Genomic DNA, 27,252 nt, shown 5'->3' on the forward strand with positions numbered 1-27,252 from the left:
GCACAGTATATTGCCCAGAGAATGGGAATCGAGGACCAGAGGACATTGGCTCAAAGTGAAGGGGAAAAGATTTAGTCGGAATCTGACGGGTAAAGGGCCTGTCCCACGAGTATGCAACTGCATGTGGCAAGCACGACCTAATGTGGTTGCTTGAGCCGTACGGCCTCATGGGGCCGGTTCCACTTCGATCGCCGGAGCCATATGGAGTTGTGCGGAGCTGGTCCCGACATCGCACGGGGCTCCGAAAAAATGACTCTGTTCAAAAATTCCGCTCGGCAACGGCCTGCCGGCCTGCAGCCACATTGAGGCCGTACGCACCGCCTCAACGGGGGTACGCACCGTCCTTGACGCCTTACGAACCGTCTCGACGACGTTTGCAGCGTCTTGATGGATTATGCCTAGCACGAACTTCCTGCAAACTTTGCTCGAACTTCATGTCAACTCGTACGGGATCATTCGACCTCCGCGCGGCCCCCGCGCGGCCCTGCTTCCGGTTTGGTCGCGCTTGCCGCATGCTGTCGCATGCCCGTGGGACAGGCCCTTAACTTTTTCACACAGAGGGCAGTGGGTGGATGGAAAAAGTTGCCAGAGGAGGTAGTTGAGGCAGGGACTATCCCATCACTTAAGAAACAGTTAGACAGGTACATGAATAGGACAGGTTTGGAAGGAAATGGACCAAGCGCAGACAAGTGGGACTAGTGCAGCTGGGACATTGCTGGCCAATGTGGGCAAGTTGGGCCGAAGGGCCTGTTTCCACACTGTATCACTCTAGAACTCTATGACCTGTAGGATATCTGCCTAATTTAATTCAATTCTATTTAATCTATTTAATAGATTTCACCGATGTAATTTAATTAATGAAAGGCTTGCCCTCTATTCTATGAATGCCAATTCATGATGCTCAATGATGGTTGGTCTCTGTTCTTATCAAGTGATAAAATAAATTGGTAATACCTTCAAGTATAACAAATTCCTCTTACAAGAGCAAACTTATGAGCATTCACTGTACTATTGAAAAGCCATTTTTTTTAATTAGCCACTACTAAAACCAAGTGGTATGAATTATTTTTAATAATCTAACAATAAAGTAATGTCACAATAGCATTAGAGCACTTAAGAAATATAAAATGGAGACATCTGTCTGATGAATAAAATCATTCTTGCTTTGATTTCCAGTCTATTGAACTGTGGTGCAGTTCAGATGTTTCAGATCTGTTCGTAAAAAAATAAATACGTCTCAGTTTCCCGAAAACTCAAATTAATTATCGTGTTGCTCAGGAAGCACTGACATTAAATTGCCGGTAAAATATGGCACCATAGAAACTAAGTAAAAAAGAGTTCTGTTAATTAGATCATATTGTCTGACAATTGCATTAATGTCAAAAGCACTTCATATTTCACGAGCATTTTACAACCTAATGGCATGAATATTGATTTCTATTACTTTAAGTAATCCTTGTATTCCCTCTCTCTACATCCATTCCCCACCCTAGTCCTCTTGCTAATTTAATCATTTGTATCCCTCCTTATCACCTCATCCCCAGCCAACAATGAACCATTGTGGGCTCTGCCTTTCCTGAATCATCGAAGCCAGCTCTGCTTTATTCGGCACCTCTTAATACCTTTAGTTTCCCTCTCCCAGACTCTCAGTTTGATGAAGGGTCTTGACCTGAAACGTCACCTATTCCTGTTCTCCAGAGATACTGCCTGACCTGCTGAGCTACTCCAGCAGTTTGTGTCTATCTACAGGCAAATATACCTCTGTGTTTGATGTATTCAATCTCTATCAAAACAGTGTGAAATAAAATCATGAGAGGAATAGATTGGAAATAATGTGGTAATCTGACTGAATGCGGTAGTCCAAATGCAGCCTAGCCAAAGTTTTCTAAAGTTGTAGGTGCACAAAAATGCTGGAGAAACTCAGCGGGTGCAGCAGCATCTATGGAGTGAAGGAAATAGGCAACGTTTCGGGACGAAACCCTCTGTAACAAGACTTCCTGACTCTTACACTCAATGGCCCGATCGGCGAAGGTAAGCATAACCTTGCTGAAAGGTTGCTTATCAAAACTGTCAAAGTCATATCGTTTGGGTAGAGTTGAGAAGGTGCATCTAGGTCTAATCTTTGTCCAATAGGACTGAAATGGGAAGATTTCATTGACTTCACTAGCTGACAAAGTCATTAAAGGATCAACTAATGCTATTCCATGTGCTTGAGGCATCGTCCATTTCTAAATCCACTTACTTATTCTCTACCATTCCACTGTTCCTGGAAGAGCTTCACCACTACAAATCAAAAGGATTAATAAAGCATCTTCTGAAGTGGAGTAGGAATTATGCCTTATTAATTGCGTTGAACAAAAGAATGTAAATATCATGACTATAGCTTTAGAGTGCTCAGGATATTAATCTGCAGGATTCATTTGATAGGCATTTTATGTGAACGGATAATATCTGAATGCATGAATAATGAATGAATAAATAAGTTTATTGGCCAAGTATTCACATACAAGGAATTTGCCTTGGTGCTCCGCTCACAAGTGACAACATGACACACAGTGACAGTTAGGAATGACACATAAAACATTAAACATTAACAATAAAACATTATTGATTAAACATGTGAATTAAATAAAATACCAGAGCTAAAGGAGGCCACAGATTTTTGGTTATTGAGTAGAGCTACAACTCGTGGAAAAAAGCTGTTTTTATGTCTGGCTGTGGCAGCTTTGACAGTCTGTAGTCGCCTTCCAGAGGAATGTGATTCAAAGAGTTTGTGGCCAGGGTGAGAGGGGTCAGAGATGACCTTACCCGCTCACTCCCTGGCCCTTGCAGTGTACAGTTCGTCAATGGAGGGAAGGTTGCAGCCAATAACCTTCTCAGCTGATTGGACAATTTGCTGCAGCCTCCGGATGTCGTGCTTGGTGGCTGAGCCAAACCAGACTATGATGGAGAAGGTGAAGACAGACTCCACGATGGCCGTATAGAATTGGACCATCATTGCCTGTGGTAGATTGTGCTTCCTCAGCTGCCACAGGAAGTACATCCTCTATTGTGCTTTTATGACTGTGGAGTCGATGGAAGCCCCCCACTTAAGGTCCTTGGAGATGATGCTTCCCAGGAACTTAAAAGATGTGACTGTGGCGTTGTTGATGGAGAGTGGGGTGAGAAGAGGGGTGCTCTCCTAAAGTCTACTGTCAATTCCACTCTTAAGAGCATTGATGTCCAGGTTGTTGCGATGGCACCAGGACATCAGCTGTGTCACTTCCTGTCTGTAGGCAGATTCTTCCCCATCCTGGATCAGTCCAATCAGGGTTGTGTCGTCCGCAAAATTGAGAAGCTTGACAGAGGAGTCAGTGGAGGTGCAGAGGGGAGAGTACGCAGCTTTGTGGTGCTCCTAGGCTGAGGGTTTGCGGGTCCAAGATGTGCTTTCCGAGCCTCACATGCTGCTTCCTGTCTGTCAGCTTCTTCTGTCGTTTGCTTCTTCAAAGGTGCGGTCCAAATTTAATTCTTCTTTCAAGTTTTAATCCAATACAGTAAACCTTCGAGTTATAATAGAGCAAATGGAGGTAGGGGGGGAGAAGCTCTCTGTTTAAAGTGAATCATGGAAATAACAGAGATACAGCACAGTATGTTCGACCTGCTGCCCTCTGGAAGGCGCTATAGGTGCATCAAATCTAGGACAAATAGACTCAGTAATAGTTGTTTTCCGAAAGTCATAACTACTCTTAATTCACACATGCACTGACTTCACAGCCCAACACCCGGACTTCCATATTATTCAAGTCAAGTCAAGTCAAGTCAAGTTTATTTGTCACATACACATACGAGATGTGCAGTGAAATGAAAGTGGCAATGCTCGCAGAACAACAAAACAACCAAACAAATTATAAACACAATCATAACACACATATTATTTTACGTAATAAATAATAGAAGGAAAAACGTTCTGTACAGTTAGTCCCTGGTGAGAAAGGCGTTTACAGTCCGAATTGCCTCTGGGAAGAAACTCCTTCTCAGCCTCTCCGTTCTCACTGCATGGCAACGGAGGCGTTTGCCTGACCGCAGCGGCTGGAACAGTCTGTTGCAGGGGTGGAAGAGGTCTCTCATAATTTTGTTTGCTCTGGAGTTGCACCTCTTGTTGTATAGTTCCTGCAGGGGGGTGAGTGAAGTTCCCATAGTGCGTTCGGCCGAACGTACTACTCTCTGCAGAGCCTTCTTGTCCTTGGCAGAGCAATTCCCGAACCAGATGGTAATGTTCCCGGACAAGATGCTTTCCACCGCTGCTGCGTAGAAGCACTGGAGGATCCTCAGAGACACTCTGAATTTCCGCAATTGCCTGAGGTGGTAAAGGCGCTGCCTTGCCTTACTCACCAGTGCTGAGGCGTGTGATGACCATGTCATATCCTCAGAGATGTGGACTCCCAGATATTTAAAACAGTTCACCCTATCCACAGGATCCCCGTTTATCCTCAATGGAGTGTACGTCCAATTATATGTATGCACTGAGTACGAGCTGCTTTTAATCTCATTGTACATGTATAGTGACAATAAATGGCATATCTATATCTATATATATATCACAGAAACAGGCCCTTTGGCCCATCAAGTCCATGCTGACCATCAACCACCCATTTTTCTAATCCTACATTAATTTCATTTTTTTTTTAAATCCCCCCCCATATTCTCATCAACTGCCCCTGGAATCTACCGCACATATTCGCACAGGATATGCGAATATGTGCGGTGCGAATATGAGCGGTGGATTCCGGGGGGAGTTGATGAGAATATGGGGGGAATTAATCTGGCCAATTAATCTGTTGACGGGCACATCTTTGGGAAGTTGGAGGAGCCTGGAGGAAGTCCACATGGTCACAGGGAGAAGGTGCAAACCCCACAGAGATAGCACCCGAGGTCAGGATCGAACCCATCCCCTGACACACTGAGGCAGTGACTCTTCCAGCTGAGTCACCATGGCGCAGTGGTAGAGTGGCTGCCTTACAGAGCTTGCAGCGGCGAAGACGCGGGTTCGATCCCGACTACGGGTGCTGTCTGTGTGGAGTTTGTACGTTCTCCCCGTGACTGCGTGGGTTTTCTCTGAGATCTTTGGTTTCCTCCCACACTCCAAAGATGTATAGGTATGTAGGTTAATTGGCTTGGTGTAGGTGTAAATTGTTTCTTAAACATTGCTATAGTCCCTGCCTCAACTACGTCCTCTGGCAGCTCATTCCATACACCCACCACCCTTTGTATGAAAAAGTTACCCCTCAGATTCCTATTAATTTTTTCCACTTCACCTTAAACCGATGCTCTCTTGTTTTGGCTTCCCCTATTCTGGGCAAGGGACTGAGCACCTACTCGATCTATTCCTCTCCTGGTTTTATACAACTCTATAAGATTATCCATTATCCTTCTGCACTCCTAGGAATAGAGTCCCATGTCCTGGCACCATCCTTGTAAATCTTCTCTGTACCCTTTCCAACTTGGCTGAATAGAGTGGATGTGGAGAGGATGTTGCCACTAGTTGGAGGGTCTACTACCAGACGGCATAGCCGTTGAATCCAAGGACATACCTTTAGGAAGGAGATGAGGAGGCATGTCTTTAGTCAGAGGGTGGTGAATCTCAATCAATCAGTCAATCAGTTTTTTTCATCACATGCACAATAAAGTGCAGTGAAATGAATTTGCCAGCAGCGGTACAATCAAAATAGAACATACATACACATTAAAATTTCATAAACATCCACCACAGCATTCTTTACTGTGGTAGAAGGCACAAAGTACAGTCGGTCCTCCTCCATTGTTCCCCCGTGTTCGAGGCCATGAACCTCCGCAGTCGCCGCTGCGGGCGGCTGGATGTACAAGCTGCCCACAGCGTGTCTGTGGAATTCACTGCCACAGACAGCTTTGAAGGCCGTCAATGAATATTTTTAAGGCAGGGATAGATTATCAATTGGTAGAGGTTGCAATAGGGAGAAGGCAGGAGAAGGCAAGTCAGATTAGCCATGATTGAATGGCATAGTAGACTTGATGGGCCGAATGGCCTAATTCTGCACCTATCACTTATGAACTTATGAATGTCTTTCCTGTAACACGGTGCGCAGAACTGAACACAATACTCTAAATGCGGCCTCACCAATGTCTTTTATAACTTCACTGGTCTTCATTGCTAATTGTGTGTTGTGACAGATTAGTTTATGAACTAAATTTACATTCCCCAGTTATCTTGATAGAATTTTTATGTTTCAATGGATCAGTGGGCCTGCCTCTGGATTATTCACTCACTCATATAATCGCTATCATATTCTTGTTAATGCCAGCAGTCATTAACCTGGAAGATCTAATTGTTAGAACGTATAAAAGGCCACAGAAATATCCATGTAGACCCCAGTTACAAAGGTTCTCTCTACATTTATTGGCACCAAGGGAAGTCCTATTAACTAGGACTTCCCTTGTCTAGAACCAGTGTTGTTTGATAATTTGCTTTGTAATTGTAGCCCAAATATCTTTTCTGGAGTCTGACAGCTGTATTGATTAACAATAGGTGTCCGGAGCTGTTTGCATATTAGGAAAATGCGTTTTCTCTGAAATAAAATAGCCAATATTTCTATTTTGTGGTGACTAATTGATTGGATTCAGTGTGAAATTATTTTCCCATTTATGGTACACATTGTTAACAGACCTGATGTTTACTCCCCTTCTTTAATTGCCTGTAAGTGGGTCATGATTAAGCTGCGATTTTATGGAACCAATGGGCTGGGAAGGCCGTCCATCAGAAAGGCAATTACCATGGGGCTACCAGTGTTGACATTGTGAAAGAATTAAGCACATATTCTTTTGGCAATGTCAATAAACATTTCGCAAAAATGTTTTGTTCAATTCATTAATAGGATGTAAGTATTAGAATAGAATAGAATAGAATAGAATGCCTTTTATTGTCATTCAAACAGACATGGTTTGAACAATATTTCATTCCTGCAGTCATGACATTACAAAAAAAACCAAGACACACACTTAACACAATTTACAGGCAACATCAGGGTATATGACACAGTCTCTTGCCCAGAGTTGGTGAATCGAGGACCAGAGGACATAGGTTTAAGGGGAAGGGGAAAAGATTTAATAGGAATCTGAAGGGGTAACATATTCACACAGTAGATAGTGGGTGTATGGAACAAACTGCCAGAGGAGGTAGTTGAGGCAGGGACTATCCCAATTTTTAAGGAACAGTTAGACAGGTACATGGATAGGGCAGGTTAGGAGGGATATGGACCAAACGTGGGCAGGTGAGACTAGTGTAGCTGAGACATGTTGGACGATGCGGGCAAGTTGGGCTGAAGGGCCTGTTTATTGAGACATTTATTGAGGATAAGTGCCGGAGTAACTCAGTGGGTAAGGAGAAATAAGGTGGGTGATGTTTTGGGTGGGGTCCCTTCTTCAGATTGAAAGTATAGGTAAGGGAACTGGAGGTTAGAAAAGGCCAGAACAAACCAGGGCTGACATCAGATGACCTCACGAAGGGTGGAGCCATAATGGCCCATTGTTGGCTGGGGAAGAGGTGATAACTAAGGGCCCTGTCCCACTGTACGAGTTAATTCAAGTGATCTCCCGAGTTTAAAAAAAAATCAAACGTGTGGTAAGCACGTAGAATGAATGTAGTGGGTACGTCGGAGCTCGGGGACGTTTCTTAGCGGCTCGTAAGATTTACTCGTGACGATTTTTCAACATGGCAGCAACAACGAGAGTCCCGAGTACTTACGAGCGGCCATTACCGTAAATCTGCAAGTTCGAATCAGGGCAAACTCTGGGAGAACTCTGGAGTGAACTCGTACAGTGGGACAGGGTTTTTAAAGGATACAAGGATGCAAGCAGTGGAATTAGTAGAGGGTGGGGGACGGGGAACTGTGTGGGGGGGAGAAAGGAATGCAAGGGTTACTTGAAATGAAATCATAAGATCATAAGTGATAGGTGCAGAAATGGTTAGCAGCAACCCACTCAGGTCACGGGGAGGGTGTATAAACTCCGTACAGACAGCACCCATGGTCAGGATCGAACCCAGGTCTCTAGCGCCATAGGGCAGCAACTCTACCGCCGTGCTGCATAATTTGTACGTGACGCTTCTTTTTTTTACTTCTTGTTCCTTCAGGGCAACGTTAGCTTCTCGTGCTCAGAGGCACACATCATCCCAGTCACATTCATGGGTCCAAGAAGCTACTTGCTGCTGCCCAGCCCAGCACAAATGGAAGGATTCACTGTTGGTTTCCAGTTCCGCACCTGGAACACAGACGGGCTGCTGCTGTACAATGAATTGCACGGAGCACTCGCAGCACTGCACATTCACCTCGCTGATGGAAGGCTGAAAATAACCATTCTGAAGATGTCAAGGACCCAAACTGGCTTTGCCACAGGTAATTGCAGCAGTTGATTACTTCAATTTCAGTTGAGAGCAGAAGTATTAAAACTGAAAGTCAGACAAATCCCTTCAGTTTTTCGGAAGGATTTCTGCCAGTCAGTTTATTTTGCTTCCTCGGGACTGAGAAAAATGTCAGTGGGTTCATGTTAATTCTTCGATACCTCAAAGAAAAATGAGTTTTGTGAAGGTTTGAGATCTATTTATCACCATTGCTCCAATATCGAGAGTCTGCAATGTCAATTTGAGAGGCTTACACTGTCAATCTCTGACTCTGTGCAATGACTGTGCGTACTGCTAATTGCCATATGCGGTTAACCGAGAGGCCAGCTGTGAGCAATGAATGAATCAATGTTTATTGGCCAAGTATTCACATACAAGGAATTTGCCTTGGTGCTCTGCCCGCAAGTGACAACATGACATACAGTAACAGTTAAGAATGATACATAAAAAAATTAAACATTAATAATAAAACATTATTGATTAAAAACATTAATAATAAAACATTATTGCTTAATGCTGCTGAATTCATCTGCAGAGACCAAAGTCAGTTTAACTGATTTGGTACATGGAAAACATCCATTTGAGAAGTAATAGAAAAATAAATAAAAAGCATACATTTCATATAGGAACTCTCTGATTTTGATCAGATTTTGACTCTCTTCTGATCTTCAAGTGTATAAACTCACGAGAGGAATAGATCGGGTAGATGCAAACTCATGCCCATAGTAGGTGAATCGAGGACCAGAGGGCATAGATTTAAGGTGAAGGGGAAAAGATTTAATAGGAATCTGAGGGGTAACCTTTTGCACACAAAAGGTGGTGGGTGTATGGAACAAGCTGCCAGAAGAGATAGTTGAGGCAGGGACTATCCCAACATTTATGAAACAGTTATACAGGTACATGGATAGGACAGATTTAATATGGACCAAACGAGAGCAGGTGGGACTAGTGTAGCTGGGACATGTTGGCCGGTGTGGACGAGTTGGGCCGAGGGACCCGTTTCCACACTGTCTATGACTCTGGACGGTGTAACATTGGCCTGGTGCCACTTTCAGAAGTGCTCTACTCTTTGTATTTACCACCGTAAAGTGTAAAAATAATGCAATATAATGTCTGATCATACACTTTAGTGGCAAAAACTGGAAGGTAGGTTAGTGTACTTGAATGGTGAGATGTTTGGAAAGGGGGAGATGCAAAGAGAATGGATGTCCTCATGCACCAGCTGCTGAAAGTCAGCTTGCAAGTTCAGAATGCAGTTCAGAAGGTGAAGAAGTGTTTTGGCCTGAAACGTCATTGATTCCTTTTCTCCAGAGCTGTTGCCGGATGGGAGAGCGGAGAAGAGGGAATGTCCAGGGTGAGTGTGGTCTTGCTGGTGGTCTTGCTGAGGCAGTCCGAAGTGTAAATGGAGTCAATGGAAGGGAGATTGGTTTGTGTGATGGGCTGGGCTGCATCCACTATTCTCTGCAATTACTTGCGGTCTTGGAAGGAGCTGTTCCAAAACCAATGCTGTGATGAACTCGATTTACTTACTCTGATTTGCTTACACTAACATTCCAGAATCAACAAAGGAGACACTCCATCAGTTAATTAGCTTTGAGTTGACGATGAATGTTGGCCAGGATATCTGATGAACATTGGGTCCTTTTACCAGTTGCCCCATGATGTCTTTTGCATTCATCTGCTCAGCTGGCTCTGGGTTTGCCATCTCTGCTGAATGCTTAGTTTAGAGATACAACGTGGAAACAGGCCCTTCGGCCCATCGAGTCCATGCCAACCAGCGATCCCCACACACTAACACAATCCTGCACACACTTGGAACAATTTTTCAATCATACCATGCCGATTAACCTGCAATCCAGTATGTCTTTGACGTGTGGGACGAAACCGGAGATCCCGGAGAAAACCCACACAGGTCATGGGGAGTGCATCCAAACTCCATACAGACAGTACCCGTAGTCAGGATTACGGGTGGCTGCCTTACAGCGCCAGAGACCCAGGACTGAACCCAGGTCTCTGGCGCTGTACTAGAGCAGCTCTACCGCTGCGCCAACTTGTCACTCTAAATATTTGCATTCACACAATGTCTTTCACATATCAAAGTAATTTTCAAAAGAGTAATTACTGTATTATTATAAAAGAAAATGTGGCAGGCAATTTACATGCAACAAACTCCGTCAAAGAACAATGATAATGATCATATGATAATAATCAATATGATTTTATATTGTTAAGTGAGGGGTAAATTTTGTTTAAGGTAACAGAATGATTTGGCATTCCATATCAGCACCCTCACTGTATTGGAAGGAAATACAGATGCTGTTTTAAGCCGAAGATAGACACAAAAAGATAGACAAAATGTTCTATAGATTCAGGATCAGTTCCTGTGGATTGAAGAATAGCTAATATTATCCCACTTTTTAAGAAAGGTGGGAGTGAAAACAGGGAATTACAGACCAGTTAGCCTGACATTGGTGGTGGGGAAAATGCTGGAGTCAATTATAAAAGATGAGATAGCCACACATTTGGATAGCAGTAACAGGATCGGTCCGAGTCAGCATGGATTTACAAAGGGGAAATTATGCTTGACTAATCTTTTGAAATTTTTTGAGGATGTAACTAGGAAAATGGACAAGGGAGAGCCAGTGGATGTAGTGTACCTGTACTTTCAGAAAGCATTCGATAAGATCCCACATAGGAGATTAGTGGGCAAAATTAGGGCACATGGTATTAGGGTAGAGTGCTGACATGGATGGTTGTCAGACAGGAAACAAAGCGTTTGGATTAACGGGTCCCTTTCAGAATGGCAGGCAGTGACTAGTGGGGTACCGCAAGGCTCAGTGCTGGGTCTGCAGCTATTTACAATATATATATTATTGATTTAGATGAAGGGATTTGAAGTAACATTAGCAAATTTGCAGATGACGCTAAGCTGGGTGGCAGTGTGAACTGTGAGGAGGATGCTATGAGAATGCAGGCTGACTTGGACAGGTTGGGGGAGTGGGCAGATGCATGGCAGATGAAGTTTAATGTGGATAAATGTGAGGTTTCCACTTTGCTAGCAAAAACAGAAAGGCAGATTATTATCTAAATGGTGTCAAGTTGGGGAAAAGGGGAAGTACAACGGGATCTGGGGGTCCTTGTTCATCAGTCAATGAAAGTAAGCATGCAGGTACAGCAGGCAGTGAAGAAAGCGAATGGCATGTTGGCCTTCATAACAAGAGGAGTTGAATATAGGAGCACAGAGTTCCTTCTGCAGTTGTACAGGGCCCTAATGAGTATTGGCTGCAGTTTTGGTCTCAAAAATTTGCGGGACATTTTTGCTATTGAGGGAGTGCAGCATAGGTTCACAAGGTTAATTCCCAGGATGGCAGGACTGTCATAGGCTGTGAGAATGGAGTGGCTGGGTTGTATACTCTGGAATTTAGAAGGATGAGATGGGATCTTATTGAAACATATAAGATTATTAACGCTCGAAGCAGGAAACATGTTGGGGGAGTCCAGAACCAGGAGCCGCAGTTTAAGAATAAGGGGAAAGCCATTTAGAACGGTGATGAAGAAACACTTTTTTACAAAGAGAGTTGTGAGGCTGTGGAATTCTCTACCTATTGTCTATAAAACGCTGGAGTAACTCAGCTGGTCAGACAGCATCTCCGGAGAAAAGAAATAGGTGATATTTCGGGTCAAGACCCTTTCTTCCGACTGAGAGTCGGGAATGGGGTGGTAGATTGCAACCTTCACGTTGTCCACCCCGTTTCGACGAATGCAAGCAACCCAGCGTGCACAATTAAATAAGATCAAATAAAACAAGCTGTCGTACAACTTTAGGCTGTGCACGCCATATGCAAGAAGAGAAGACTCGGGAAAGGGAAAGGAGGGATATAGACTGTGGTATGGAGAGACATGAATGAGATATGCACAAAAATAACTATGATTAAGGAAGCAGGCCGTTTGTAGCTGTGGGGCTGGGTGAAAACAAGTTACCGACAACCAGGTGTCAACTCCTGTACATCGGCGAGACTAAGCGCAGGCTCGGTGATCGTTTCGCTGAACAACTCCGCTCAGTCTGCCTTAACCTACCTGACCTCCCAGTTGCTCAGCACTTTATCTTCCCCTCCTATTCCCAATCTGGCCTTTCTGCCTCCTCCATTGTCAGAGTGAGGCCCAGCGCAAATTGGAGGAACAGCACCTCATATTTCGCTTGGGTAGCTAACACCCCAGCGGTATCAGCATTGGCTTCTCTAACTTCAAATAGCCTTTGCTTTTCCTCTCCCTCTCCATCTCCTCCCCCTTTGTAGATCTCCCACCAGTCATACTGTGTCTGACTACATTCTATCTCTGTCCTGCCCACTCCCCTGACATCAGTCTGAAGAAGGGTCCCGATCCAAAATGTTGCCCATTCCATCTCTCCAGTGATGCTGCCTGTCCCGCTGAGTTACTCCAACATTTTGTGTCTCCCATTAGATTCAACAGGACGACTTTGGAGTTAGTACGACGGGTGGGGCAGGAATGGAGGGGGGGGGGGGGGGGGGGGGGGGGGGGGGGGTTTATGCATGGGTTACTTGAAGTTGGATATATCAATATGCTCTATTGATTGTGATTTTCTTGTTTAAATATTAGCAATCAAATACCTATTTCTTTTTAATGAAGTTCTTAATATTCAAATAGAGTCTAGATTCATGGAATGGATGGCCACGTTTTGCAAACCGATTGCCAGTTTGGAAATCGTATTGATTAGTGCTCAACTGATGCTTGAAAACATATTTAAATGAGGTGGAGTGTTCATGTGGAAAGTATTCCCTTGTCTCTTTTGAAAGAAAAGTAACACAAAATATCTCATTCTGTTCGAGAACCGGGGGGCATAGGTTTAAGGTGAGGGGGGAAAGATTTAATAGGAACTTGAGGGGTAATTTTTTTCACACAAAGGGTGGTGGGTATATGGATCGAGCTGCCGGAGGAGGTATTTAAGTAGGAACTGCAGATGCTGGAAAATCGAAGGTACACAAAAATGTTGGAGAAACTCAGCGGGTGCAGCAAGCATCTATGGAGCGAAGGAAATAGGCAACGTTTCGGGAGGTAGTTGAGGCAGGTACTATAGCAACGTTAAGGAAACATTTAGCCAGGCACATGGATAGGGCAGGTTTAGAGGGATCCAGGCAAAATGCAGGCAGGTGGGACTAGTGTGGATGAGACATGTTGGCCGGTGTGTGCAAGTTGTGGCTAAGAGCCTGTTTCCACACTGTAAGACTCAATGACTCAGTGATTCTGTTGGGACGTGTGCTATTTATACAGTACGCAGAGAATTCTGGTGTACCCTTTCTGGCTATGATTGAACCATAAAATGGTTATCTACTATAAGGCTTCACTCCTATATTATCAGCAGTAGCATATATATGGGCAATAAAATCTTAAAAAAACATAACAAAAAATTGGGAAGTCATCTCCCGTAGAATAGTGATTAGGTTTAAGGTCCAAGGTAGACAACAATGCTGTAGAAACTCAGCGGGTGAGGCAGCATCTATGGAGCAAAGGAAATAGGCAACGTTTCGGGTCGAGACCCTTCTTCAGACTGATGTGAGGGTGGGAGGTGCGGGAAGTAGAGAGGATGAGGCGGAGACGGTGGGCTGAGGGAGGGCTGAGACGGGGAAGAGAAAGCAGGGGCTACCTGAAATTAGAGAAGTCAATGTTCATACTGCTGGGGTGTAAACTGCCCAAGTGAAATATGAGGTGCTGCTCCTCCAATTTACGGTGGTCCTCACTCTGGCCATGGAGGAGGCCCAGGACAGAAAGGTCGGATTCGGAATGGGAGGAGGAGTTGAAGTGCTGAGATCACCGGGAGATCAGGTAGGTTGATGCGAACCGAGCGTTAATGCGAACAACAAAAATCCTCCGACATTTTCGCCACCTGCAACGGGATCCCACCACTGGCCACACCTTCCCACCTCCTCCGCTGTCTGCTTTCCGCAGAGACCACTCCCTCCGTAACTCCGGATGGTAGGAGGGTAAACAGTCCATGGTTGGGGTGAGAGCAGTCCTTGGCGATGCTGAGCGCCCTCCGCAGACAACACTTGCTTTGGACAGACTCAATGGAGGGGAGCGAGGAACCGGTGATGCGTTGGGCAATTTTCACCACCCTCTGCAAGGCTTTCAGGTCGGAGACAGAGCAGTTGCCATAACATACTGTGATACAGTTGGTAAGGATGCTCTCGATGGTGCAGCGGTAGAAGTTCACCAGGATCTGAGGAGACAGATGGACCTTCTTCAGTCTCCTCAGGAAGAAGAGATGCTGGGGAGCCTTCTTGACCAGAGTTGAGATATTGTGGGTCCAAGAGAGGTCATTGGAGATGTTGTCCCCCCAGGAACCTGAATCTGGAAACACGTTCCACCTCCGTCCCGTTGATGTGGATGGGGGTGTGCGTGCCGTCCCTAGACTTCCTGAAGTCTACAATGAGCTCCTTGGTCTTCTTGGAGTTAAGGGCCAGGTTGTTGTCAGCGCACCATGCTGCTATATTCAGGTAGTCCCTGCTTTCTCCTCCCCTTCTCAGCTCTCCCTCAGCCCATCTCCGCCTCTTCCTTTCATCGTCCCCCCCCATCCTCACATCAGTCTGAAAAAGGGTATCTACCCGAAACGTTCGCTCCATAGATGCTGCCTCACCCGCTGAGTTTCTCCAGCATGTTTGTCTACCTTCGATTTTCCAGCATCTGCAGTTCCTTCTTAAACAAAGGTTTAAGGTCCAAGTGACATCCAGACAGCAGTGCTTTGTCAGATTGGATTGGGGAATTGTGAGCACTCAGCTTAGATCTTCAATACATCAACAGAGTTAAAACTTTTTTTTCCTTTATACTGTAAAATAAATATTTGCATTCAAACAAAGCTATAGACATATCAAAGCCATTTTTCAAAGTGTAATTATTGTACTAATGCACAAGAAAGTGTGGCAGGCAATAGACTTGCAACAAACTCTCTCAAAGAACGATATGATAGTGACCAGATAAGTTAAATTTATATTGTGAAGTGAGGGGTATAGTTTGGTTAACGTAGGAATTCACTGCCACAGAGGGCAGTGGAGGCCAAATCACTGGATGGATTTATGAGAGTTATATAGAGCTCTAGGTGCTAGTGGAGTCAAAGGAGATGGCAGGCACGGGTTATTGAATGGGGACGATCAGCCATGATCACAATGAATGGTGGTGCTGGCTCGAAAGGGCCGAATGGCCTCCGCCTGCACCTATTTCCTATGTTTCTATGTTTCTATAACAGAAACAGATCACCTGTTATCAGGGTTATGGGGAGAAGGCAGGAGAATGGGGTTAAGAGGGAAAGATAGATCAGCCATATTGAATGGTGGAGTAGACTTGATGGGCTGAATGGCCTAATTCTGCTTCTATAACTTATGAACTGAACCATCCTATGCTGTTATCAGGCAACAGAACCATCCTATCACAACTAGAGAGCAGTTCTGAGCTGCTATCTACCTCATCTGTGACACTCGCACTATCTTTGATGGGTCTTTATTGGTTTGCACTAAGCGTTATTCCTTCATCGTGGATCTGTACACTATGAATGGCTCAATTGTACTCGTGTTGTTTTTCCGCTGACTGGTTAGTAGGCAACAAAACCTTCTCACTGTACCTCGGTACACGTGACAATAAACTAAACTAAACTACAGGTGCAATCATATCTTACTGCATTTGTAAAGAGCATAGGTGAGATCGCATCTTGAGTGTACTCTTATGTTGAGTAATACACCCCTCATCCTTTTTCTCTTTCCTGTGCACCAATCTCCCCACCGTGGTGTGCCCTCATTTCCCCCATTGTCCTCTCCCTCTCCACCCCCACCCTCCTTGTGGCTTTACATTTCATTTCTCTCATCTAACACCCTTTTGCCACTCTTTCACCTATAGCGTTTGCCACTTTCACCACCCACCTGACAATCACCAACCCCTCCCCTCCCCACATTTTGGAATGGGACCTCTGAACAAAGGTCCCAATCTGAAATGTCTGTAATGAGTGCAGCGTAGGTGCTCCAGGTTCACTGCCGGGATGGCGGGACTGACAAATGATGAAAGGATAGGTCAGCTGCGCTTACATTCACTGGAATTTAGGATGAGAGGGAACCTTATAGAAACATATATAATTCTTAAGGAATTGGACAGACTAGATGCAGGAAAAATGTTCCTGGTGTTGGGGGAGTCCAGAACCTGGGGTCACAGTGTAAGAATAAGGGGTGGGCCATTTAGGACTGAGGTGAGGAAAGACTTTTTCAACCAGAGATTTGTGAATCTGTTGAATTTTCTGCCATGAAAGGCAGTGGAGGTCAATTCACTCGATGTGTTCAAGAGAGAGTTAGATATAACTCTTGGGGCTAACGGAATCAAAGGATATGGGGAGAAAGCATGAATGGGGTACTGATTTTGGATCAGCCATGATCGTATTGAATGGCAGCTGACTCAAAGGTCCGAATGGGCTACCCCTGCACCTATTTTCTATGTTTCGATCCATTATATCCAGAGATGTGGCATGACCTACTGAGTTACTCCAGCACTTTGTGTCTTCTTTTGTAAACCAGTATCTGTAGTTTCCTCGTTTCTACCAAATTTGGATGATCATCCATGGTCATATTGAATGGCGGAGAGGATTGGGGCCAAATGGCCTCTTTTTTCTCCAATTATCTATGGTCGACGTATAGATGGTATAATAAACATATGGTATTGAAGAAAATGAATTCAAATTGATTCTGCAACTAGGCTATCTATTGCATTCAGAGGCAAAAATCTCAATAGTCAGCGTAATCAAGGACGAGTCTCACCCCGGTCATTTGCCCTTCTCCCCGCTCCTATCAGACAAGATGTACAGAAATGTGAAAACGCACATCTCCAGATCCAAGGAGTTTCTTTCCAGCTGTTATCTCGCATCTGAACCATTCTATCGGTAAATAGAGAGTGGTCTTGAACTATTGTCTACCTCATTGGAGACCCTCGGACTATCTCTAAATGGACTTTATCTTGCACTAAATATTATTCCCTTTATCGTACACCTGTACCCTGTGGACGGCACGGTTGTAATCATGTATCATCTTTCCGCTGATTGCTTAGCACATGACAAAAGCTTTTCACTGTACCTCGGTACACGTGACTATAAACTAAACTGAACTGAATATTTTATCAACTCATATTGTGTCGTGCACATGAGTGCCAGGACATCCTGTTGGTGAGTGGTCATCTCTACGGTCTCGACTCCCCGCGCATAGGCTGTTATAGCCGCCGTGAGGAGGCGAAGTATGCGCTGTAGTTTGACCTCCTGTCTCCAAATCTGTCCCTGCAGAGGTTTGTTGGAGAGATGGTTTATGCTGGCAGCCATCCTTGGCTCCAGCGGTGCTCCAACCCGTGGGGTAGCGACAAAGCGGCTTACAACCCCTAGCAGCTCTTCCTGCACACCCTGCTCTCTTTCGGCTCCTTCCGCCTGCCCCATACTCAGACCAGCCTGCCCCTGGTCACCAATGCTAACCTCCCATTCCTGGTCCGAGGTCGCAAAGGGAGGTGCCGGACTCAGCACCATGGAGGGGGCGCCTGTCCTGTCTGTCCGAGAGCGCTGCTGCTCTCGGTAGACCATCCCCTCCAATAGCTGCTGGATGCAGCTTAGGCGGCTGTCTCTCCCCCGCTTTGGGGTGGACATTTCCCCCCCCCTCCGACGAGTCGGAGATGACCGGCCGTTTGGCTTCCTAGCCCCTTTCCCAGTCCGCCGTGTAGGCTCTGGCGAGACTGGCTTGGCTCGGTCTCAGGGATAGCGAAAACGCTCTGCGAGCGACGCTGCCGCCGGTTGCTGCCCCGCTGGTATAGTTGGAGCGGGGCAGTACCTCTTTGCAAGTTTTGCGTTGTGTTCCTGAACTATGTAATAAAACCACAACTGCAAACTTACCTTTGGAATGCCCAAGAGCTACTCCTGTAGTTCAGGCGGCAGTCTCTCCTCCTCCTGGGTGGAGAGACTTCCCAGTCCGATGTTGGCTCCACCGCCGGGTTTTACACACATCCAGCCCGTTGCTCAGGCGCTAGCGGGCTGGCTTGGTCCCGGTGTCGGGTTTGTGGACCGCCCCCTAAGCGGTCCTACCGCCTGTTGCTGCCCAAAGACGTCGTTTCGTCGGGCAGGTGCAGCATTTCCCTCCCAGCCCGCAGCTGATGCTGACGGCCTTGGTACAGAGTCGGGAGCGGGGCGCTGATTAGCGGTCCTCCCTCTCCCTCTCTCTCTCTCCTCGGGCTGCTGTACTCGGGCTGCAGCGCACTCCACGCCAGCACTGCTCCGTGGGTCCCCTTAACGGCTCCGCAAAAGTCGGAAGCCTCCTCCCGCCCGCCTGCCTGCCTCACCTGGACAGTCCTTGAGGGCGAGCGAGGACTGAGGGGAACCCCAGCGCAGTGCTAGCCCTGCGCCGATGTCGCCCCTGAGGACAGCTTACCGGCACCCGCACCATGGTCCGCCGGTGAGTCCTAGTTGCGTCTTCCTCCCCTCCCGACAACGGAAAAACTCCTCCCGGAGTCCAAGGGGCCGCTTGCATGCCCTGCAGGGAACAAGCAGACGCAAAGGCTGTAAAGTAAAGGTAAGTACTTACCTAAACTTTAGCTTTTCTCGTTTCTGCGGGAGCCCTGTCTCCCGCGCTGCCGCTTGGCCTGCTGAAACGTAATGCCGCAACGCGTCCTGGGACGGGCTTCTTCACGGAATCACTCACGTGACTCCGAAATAAAATAAACATATGGTATTGATGAAAATGAATTCAAATTGATTCTGCAACTGGGCTATCTATTGCATTCAGAGGCAAAAATCTCAATAGTCAGCGTAATCAAGGACGAGTCTCACCCCGGTCATTTGCCCTTCTCCCCGCTCCTATCAGACAAGATGTACAGAAATGTGAAAACGCACATCTCCAGATCCAAGGAGTTTCTTTCCAGCTGTTATCTCGCATCTGAACCATTCTATCGGTAAATAGAGAGTGGCCTTGAACTATTGTCTACCTCATTGGAGACCCTCGGACTATCTCTAAATGGACTTTATCTTGCACTAAATATTATTCCCTTTATCGTACACCTGTACCCTGTAGACGGCACGGTTGTAATCATGTATCATCTTTCCGCTGATTGCTTAGCACATGACAAAAGCTTTTCACTGTACCTCGGTACACGTGACTATAAACTAAACTGAACTGAATATTTTATCAATAATTCACAAATAACATGCAAATAATAGCAACACATAAATGTCACCTCTCGTGCTGATGATGAAGTTTTGTAATTCTCTAACCCAGTGTCTGTGGAGGCTCATCGAAAATATGTTTGAAAGGTATCTGGATGTTGAAGGGATTAGGGAAATAGGGCAGAGAAATTGTGGTGAAGTCACAAATCAGCCATTTTGTGGAGGAGACGTGAAGGACTTACACACATACTCCTCTTTCTTATTGTTTTACTTTTTTTAATTTGTTAGACTAGACTAAGTGGGACCCGTTGGGTCCCATGTTCACACGGGAGGGCTGGTCCCCCGATGCAATATTCCACCTCTCCACCAATTCCAATAATGGTGGCCAGCGGGGGGGGCTTTTTGGAGTGCTGGTATGGGTTCTTGGGGTGACAGCTCAGTCCCTCAAGCCTCATCTGCTGGCAGCTCATTCACGGCTGGTGGGCTGGCAGTTGACTCATGACTATTCCTTGAAATTCCATTTCAAGCAGGGTGCAAGGCCACCAAATTCAAGTGCAGTTTCTTACCACTATGAGCAGGGTGCAAGGCCACCAAATTCAGTGCAGTTTCATACCACTTCAAGCAGGATGCAAGACCGCCAAATTCAAGTGCAGTTTCATTCCACTTCAAGCAGGGTGCAAGGTCACCAAATTCAAATGCAGCTTCATACCATTTCATGCTGGGTGAAACCACCATAAAACCACACAAAACACCAAACTCACAAGTTCAGTAGACATTCAGTGTGTTCAGTTGATTCACAGCTCAGACAGTCGTGACCTCTCCCTCCCCCATCATGCAGAGACTGAGCCACACCCACACTTCCCGGTTTTATAACCTCTCCCCCTCCCACCAGAAAATGTGTGGCTTCCATGGCGTGATTGACAGGAGAGAGATCCTCAACATTTTTTGAACACTAATAAGACTTTTATTTTTAATTTATGGGAAGAATTCTCTGCACCTGCTCAGCGGAGGGGGGACTGAGTAAGATGGCCAAAAATCACAGCCGTAAGTGGTAGCGTTTTATCTAAAATCAATATACAGTGCAAACAGGAAGTAAGTGCATTTGCAGTAGTGCCTTTTAACTTCAAGCCAAAGCACCCAAGCCGCCTTTTGCAGAAAGTAGTGCCTTTCCTTTCAACTTAAAGCCAAACAACCCAAGCCACCATTTACAGTAAGTAGTGCCTTTCAACTTCAAGCCAAAGCACCCAAACAATCATTTGCAGGCAGTGCCTTTTTACTTCAAACAAACCATATTTTCATTTTCAAACCACATTAAGGGGACTCACAGTTGTGTAGACATTTGTTCAGTGTTATTCAGAGCTCAGAGAGATGTGACTCTTGGCTTCATCCATCTTGCAGAGACTGAGTGAGGCACACCACTTCCTGGTTTTATAGTCCCTCCCCCTCCCTCCAGCAGGGGCAGCAGAGAGAATGGTGAATTTTTAAAAAACATTAATATCTCTCTGATTTGTCATAGATGGGAAAAATCCTACGCACCCGTAAGGCGAAGGGGGGCTCTGAGTAAGGTGGCCAAAAATGACTGCCGTAGGTGTTGGTGTTCTGTCGGAAATCGCAGCACAGTGGGCCAAAAGCGGTCAAGATCAGAGTTTTAGTAATATAGAAGTCTAAACAGTCGCAGGATTTCTGCAATAGGATGTAAACATACCGACATCCACAACCTTCCTTCATGTTTCTGGTAGAACTTATCCTATTTGGAGCAAGAATTCAATCCATTATTACTATATGTGAATGATAGACACAAACAGCTGGAGTAACTCAGCAGGTATCTATCTTCAGTTTAAACCAGTATCTGCAGTTCCTTCCTACACATTACTATATGTATATGTGTATTTAGCTGGTAGCATAGAACACAATTTTCATTTTACATTTACATCTATCAAGCAAAATATCAAGAAAAATATCTGCCTATTTGGTTTTGTGAAAATTGCCATACGAAAGCTCTGTGAGATTTTCTGATTGAACAGAGATTTCAAAGTGCTGGAGAATTGCAATGCATTGCAGTAACTACTGCTAGTTTATCAGCACACAAGAACAGAGAGTGACTGGCTGATAGCTCAGGAAATCATTCAATTTATTGTACTTTATCCATGCCCCTGATATATGATTCATAAGATACCTCGGATGACTGAGTAACTTTTGCTACTGAAAAGCTGACACGAACCGACAAGTCTTCTTTATCTCCAGTCTTTGTGGTTAGTCGAGTCACAAGGACAATAGACACTGTTGTCCTCAACTAATAAGGGAAAGGAATAAGGCTACCCGGTGATGATTGTTATTAAATGCTTCTTATACCATGTGCCGTTAGATGAGGATAGACACCACAAGGCTGAAGTAACGGTGGGACAGGCAGCATCTGTACCTTTAGAAAGGAGCTGAGGAGAAATTTCTATAGTCAGAGAGTGGTAAATCGGTGGAATTCTTTGCAACAGAAGGCTGTGGAGGCCACGTCAATGGATATTTTTAAGGCAGAGATAGATCGATCCTTGATTAGTATGGGTGTCAGAGGTTATGGGAAGAAGGCAGGAGAATTGGGTGAGGAGGGAGAGATAGATCAGCCATGATTGAATGGCGGAGGAGACATAATGGGCCGAGTGATAGACAATTTTCTGCAGGAACTATACAACAGGAGGTGCAACTCCAGAGCAAATAAAATCATGGGAGACCCCTTCCACCCCGGCAATGGACTGTTCCAGCTGCTACGGTCAGGCAAACACCTCCGTTGCCATGCGGTGAGAACGGAGAGGTTGAGAAGGAGTTTCTTCCCAGAGGCAATTCGGACTGTAAATGCCTATCTCACCAGGGACTAACTCTACAGAATGTTTTTCCTTCCATTATTTATTATGTAAAAGAATATGTGTGTTATGATTGTGTTTATAATTTGTTTGGTTGTTTTGTTGTTTGTCTTTTGCACAAAAGTCCGCGAGCATTGCCACTTTCATTTCACTGCACGTCTCGTATGTGTATGTGACAAATAAATTTGACTTGACTTGACTTGAATGGCCTAATTCTGCTCCTATCACATTACCTTATATTATTTGGAGAGAAGGAATGGGTGACGTTTCAGGACTCGACCCCGAACATCACCCATTCCTTCTCTCCAGACACGCTGCCTGTCCCGCTGTGTTACTCCAGCATTTTTGTGTAAACCAGCATCGGTGGTTCATTCCTACACACGGCGTAGGTAAGGGCTGTTTCACAGGCAGATTCACTGAGATTTCCATCACCCAAATTACAATCGGGTGGTTCATGATTCGAAAGGACATCTGTCATTGTAGTTTTCAGCCACAATGCAATGCTGCAGGAAATCACTGCTGTCTCGTACTCTCTTTGAAACAGGATGTTATTCCTTTCAAGTGGACCTAAACGACCCCACAAAGCTAGCTGCATAAAACTGATGCACACTGCACTTCAGTGCATGGTTCTTAGAGTGTGCATTATCGTGAGGCAGGAATGATGATGAATGGAAGTTAGTAGGATTGTTTGTGGAATATAAGTGATAGGAGCAGGATTAGGCCCTTCGGCCCATCAAGTCTACTCTGTCATTCAATCTGTGAAATTCTCTGCCTCAGAGGGCGGTGGAGGCGGGTCCTCTTGATGCTTTCAATAGAGAGCTAGATAGGGTTCTTAAAAATAGCAGAATCAGGGGAGCAGGCAGGAACGGGGTACTGATTGGGTATGATCAGCCATGATCACATTGAATGGCGGTGCTGGCTCGAAGGACCGAATGGCCTACTCCTGCACCTATTGTCTAATAATTGCTGATCTTTCTTTCTCTCTTAACCCCATTTTCCTGCCTTCTCCCCATAACCCCCGACATGCTTTTGAGGTCAACAATCAGCTGCATGGTCTTACTGGCGTTGAGAGCAAGGTTTTTGTTCAGGAACCATTCAATCAGTCGATCAACCTGAGGAAGGACATTATATCTGAGGAAGGACATTATTGCCATAGAGGGAGTGCAGAGAAGGTTCACCAGACTGATTCCTGGGATGTCAGGACTGTCTTATGAAGAAAGACTGGATAGACTTGGTTTGTACTCTCTAGAATTTAGGAGATTGAGAGGGGATCTTATAGAAACTTACAAAATTCTTAAGGGGTTGGACAGGCTAGATGCAGGAAGATTGTTCCCGATGTTGGGGAAGTCAAGGACAAGGGGTCACAGCTTAAGGATAAGGGGGAAATCCTTTAAAACCGAGATGAGAAGAACTTTTTTCACACAGAGAGTGGTGAATCTCTGGAACTCTCTGCCACAGAGGGTACTTGAGGCCAGTTCATTGGCTATATTTAAGAGGGAGTTAGATGTGGCCCTTCTGGCCAAGGGGATCAGGGGGTATGGAGAGAAGGCAGGTACGGGATACTGAGTTGGATGATCAGCCATGATCATATTGAATGGCGGTGCAGGCTCGAAGGGCCGAATGGCCTACTCCTGCACCCAATTTCTATGTTTCTATGTTTCTATGTTTCTCCCTTCTGTGCTTTGACTCATCATTATCTATAATTTGCCGAACAAAGGTGGTGTTGTTGGTGAGTTTAAAGATGGAGTTACAGGTGTGACCAGGTGTGTCCAGCTCTGTCATCGCCAGAGACGTTAGTGCCACAGGTCGGTAGTCATTGGGGCATGCCACCTTGCATTAATTTTATTGATGCCCCTTTAAAGCAGGTGGGAACCTCAGACCTCAGTAATGACCACTGCAAAAACACCAGCCAGTTGCTCCGTGCAGGTTTTGAGAACGTAACCAGGTACACCTTCTGTCACTATTTGGTAAGTTTCAATGAGGTACCCGCTCATCCTTCTCAACTCCAGCGAGTGCAGGCCCGGTGCCGTCAAACGCTCAACATATGTTAACGCAATAATTCTTGGGATCATTCTTGTCATGGTGATGGAGGTGAATTCTCTCGGGAGGTAGATGGGACAACACTCCAGGTGTGGAAAGCAGGACTCATCAAGACTCCAGCGAATTTAACCCAGCCATCTGAACACTTGCTTCCCAAAGTAAAGACTTTGTATGAAGCGAGTTTCTGACTAAACAACCTTTGTGTACCTGTCCTTGGCTGCAATTAACTAATTATTTCCGTCTGGTAGTGAATAAGGCATAATACTAATTTATCCCTTTCTTTATGAAGATGAAACTTTGCATTCAAACTATTTTAACGCTGCAGAATTATCCTTAAATCCAACCTTGGAACAGAGATTTGGAAGCATTAATTTGCCGTGGGGGAGCTCAGATCTTTGCTTTCTTGTACGACACGAGTTGCTGTGACTTTAATTTGCACTTTATTTCCAATTTTACAGAGATAAAAACATTCCAGCAGATTGGGAGAAGTGAATTCTAAATGAATTTTGACTGACAATCGACATAAGAATTATCTTGGCCTTTTCTTGTATTCGTATTCATTTCTTTTTATGACAATCACTTGATAGATAAGTTTATTTGGCTGGAAAACTTGAAATAAATCAAATTTGGCAGATGCAATAACTAAAAACATTTATAAAATTGGATTCCGTCTTGTATTGCAATGCAAAACATTGCAACATGCACTAAAAGACATAACATCAGCTCAGTATTTCCCAGTGCTGTCATATTCAAGCTCATAAATCTCTTGATGTCTGGGAAATCCAAGGAGATTGCTCTCTATAGTCAGAAAACATCCATCAAGTGCCAAGTATCATATATGTCTGACCTAGGAATTTGTCTCATCCCCAGTCTCAGAATAGAATATTAAATGCACATCCTCTTGCCCAGAGTAGGTGCATCGAGGACCAGAGGACATAGGTTTAAGGTTAAGATTTAATAGGAAAATGAGGGATAACTTTTTCACGCAAAGAGGGGTGGATGTATGGAACGAGCTGCCAGAGGAGGTACCTGAGGCTGGGACAAGCGCAACACTTAAGAAACAGTTTGACAGGTACATGGATAGGACGGGTTTGGAGGGATATGGACCAAATGTGGGCTAGTGGGACGAGTGTAGCTGGGACATGATGGCAGGAGTGGGTAAGTTAGGCCCAAGGGTCTGTTTCCATGTTGCATCACTCTGTGACGCAGTTACTCTAAACGCCAAGTGACCAGTCCCATATCAACTTTCCATCAGATGTGATCTCCCCGAGTAAGACTGAATAGATAATGCCAATTATTTTAAAATTCCAGACAAATAAATATGATTGATTGGAGAATGGGCACAGAAAAGTCCGCACTTCAATTCTGAGTGGCTCTGTATCTGAACAAAGTGGGGCAGCACGGTGGCACGGCAGTAGAGTTGCTGCCTTACAATGCCAGAGACCCAAGTTCGATCCCGACTACAGGTGCTGTCAGTGTGGAGTTTGTATGTTCTCCCCACGACGGTGTGGGTTCTCTCCCACATCCAAATTTGGGAGGTTTATAGATTAATTGGTTTTGGTAAAAATTGTAAATTGGCTCCAGTGTGTAGGATAATGCTAGTGTGCGGGTGATTGCTGGTCTGTGCAGACTCGGTGGACGAAGGGCCTATTTCAGCGCTGTATTTCTAAACTAAACTGAACAACAATCGAAAACAGCAGATTATCCAGCACACAAGATTATTCCTGATGTTGGGGAAGTCCAGAACAAGGGGGTCACAGTTTAAGGATAAGGGGGAAATCGTTTAGGATCGAGATGAGAAATAAATATGTCACCGCCGGCAGTGGTGAATCTGTGGAATTCTCTACCACAGAAGGTAGTTGAGGCCAGTTCATTGGCTATATTTAAGAGGGAGTTAGATGTGGCCCTTGTGGCTAAAGGGATCAGGGGGTATGGCAGAGATGGCAGGTACAGGATACTGAGTTGGATGATCAGCCATGATCATATTGAATGGCGGTGCAGGCTTGAAGGGCCGAATGGCCTACTCCTGCACCTATTTTCTCTGTTTCTATGTTTCTATGCCTCGGTTTCTTCCATTGCTATCAGGCAACTGAACCATACTATCACCAACGAGAGATTGGTCCTGACCTACCATATACTTCATTGGAGACCCCAAGACTATCTTCAATCTGACTTTACTAGACTTTGAAATCTGATTGAATTACGTAGAATTAGTAATCAGGTCATAACAATTTATGTTAATGTTACATAAATAACATGGGTGAGATCATGAAAAAGTCCCGGAAAAGAAAAGCAGAATTTGTGGGTCTTTGAAAAATGGCGAGTTGGTGAGAAATTAAAAGAGGGATAATTTTAAGCATATCTGTTTAACAGTCCGAATTTTAGCAGTCTGAAGAAGGGTTCAGACCAGAAACGTCACCTATTCTTTTTCTCCAGAGATGCTGCCTGACCCGTGAGGTTACGTTAACATTTTGTGTCTATCTTAAGCATGTACAGAGTTATTTTTGTTATGCAGTGGACTTCACTGTATGATGTGTTATCATTATTAAATCATTTGCAGTTTTTGCTCTCAGCTCAAAATATTTCCCAAGCGGCAAATGATCGTAATGCATGTTATAATGAGGATGTAAAACTGGTGATTTCTGAATAAGAAATTGTGTAAAGAGCTATTGTGAATGGTGATTGCACAATGAGCGGCACGGTGGCGTAACGGTAGAACTGCTCTCAGCGCCAGAGACCCGGGTTCGATCCTGACCACGGGTGCTTGTCTG

The 27,252-nt window shown here is 45.1% G+C and overlaps 1 protein-coding gene across 1 annotated transcript in view; it reads left to right on the forward strand.

The window, feature by feature from the left end:
* The window catches only part of LOC129699106 (contactin-associated protein-like 5), a 682,034-nt gene that overhangs the window by 295,663 nt on the left and 359,119 nt on the right, over positions 1-27,252 (forward strand). The window contains exon 8 of the mRNA XM_055638765.1: positions 8,144-8,405. Within this exon, the coding sequence (XP_055494740.1) occupies positions 8,144-8,405 (262 nt within the window). The remainder of the gene's footprint in view (positions 1-8,143; positions 8,406-27,252) is intronic.

This window comes from Leucoraja erinacea, chromosome 7, assembly GCF_028641065.1.
Source record: "Leucoraja erinacea ecotype New England chromosome 7, Leri_hhj_1, whole genome shotgun sequence".
NCBI lineage: Eukaryota > Metazoa > Chordata > Chondrichthyes > Rajiformes > Rajidae > Leucoraja > Leucoraja erinaceus.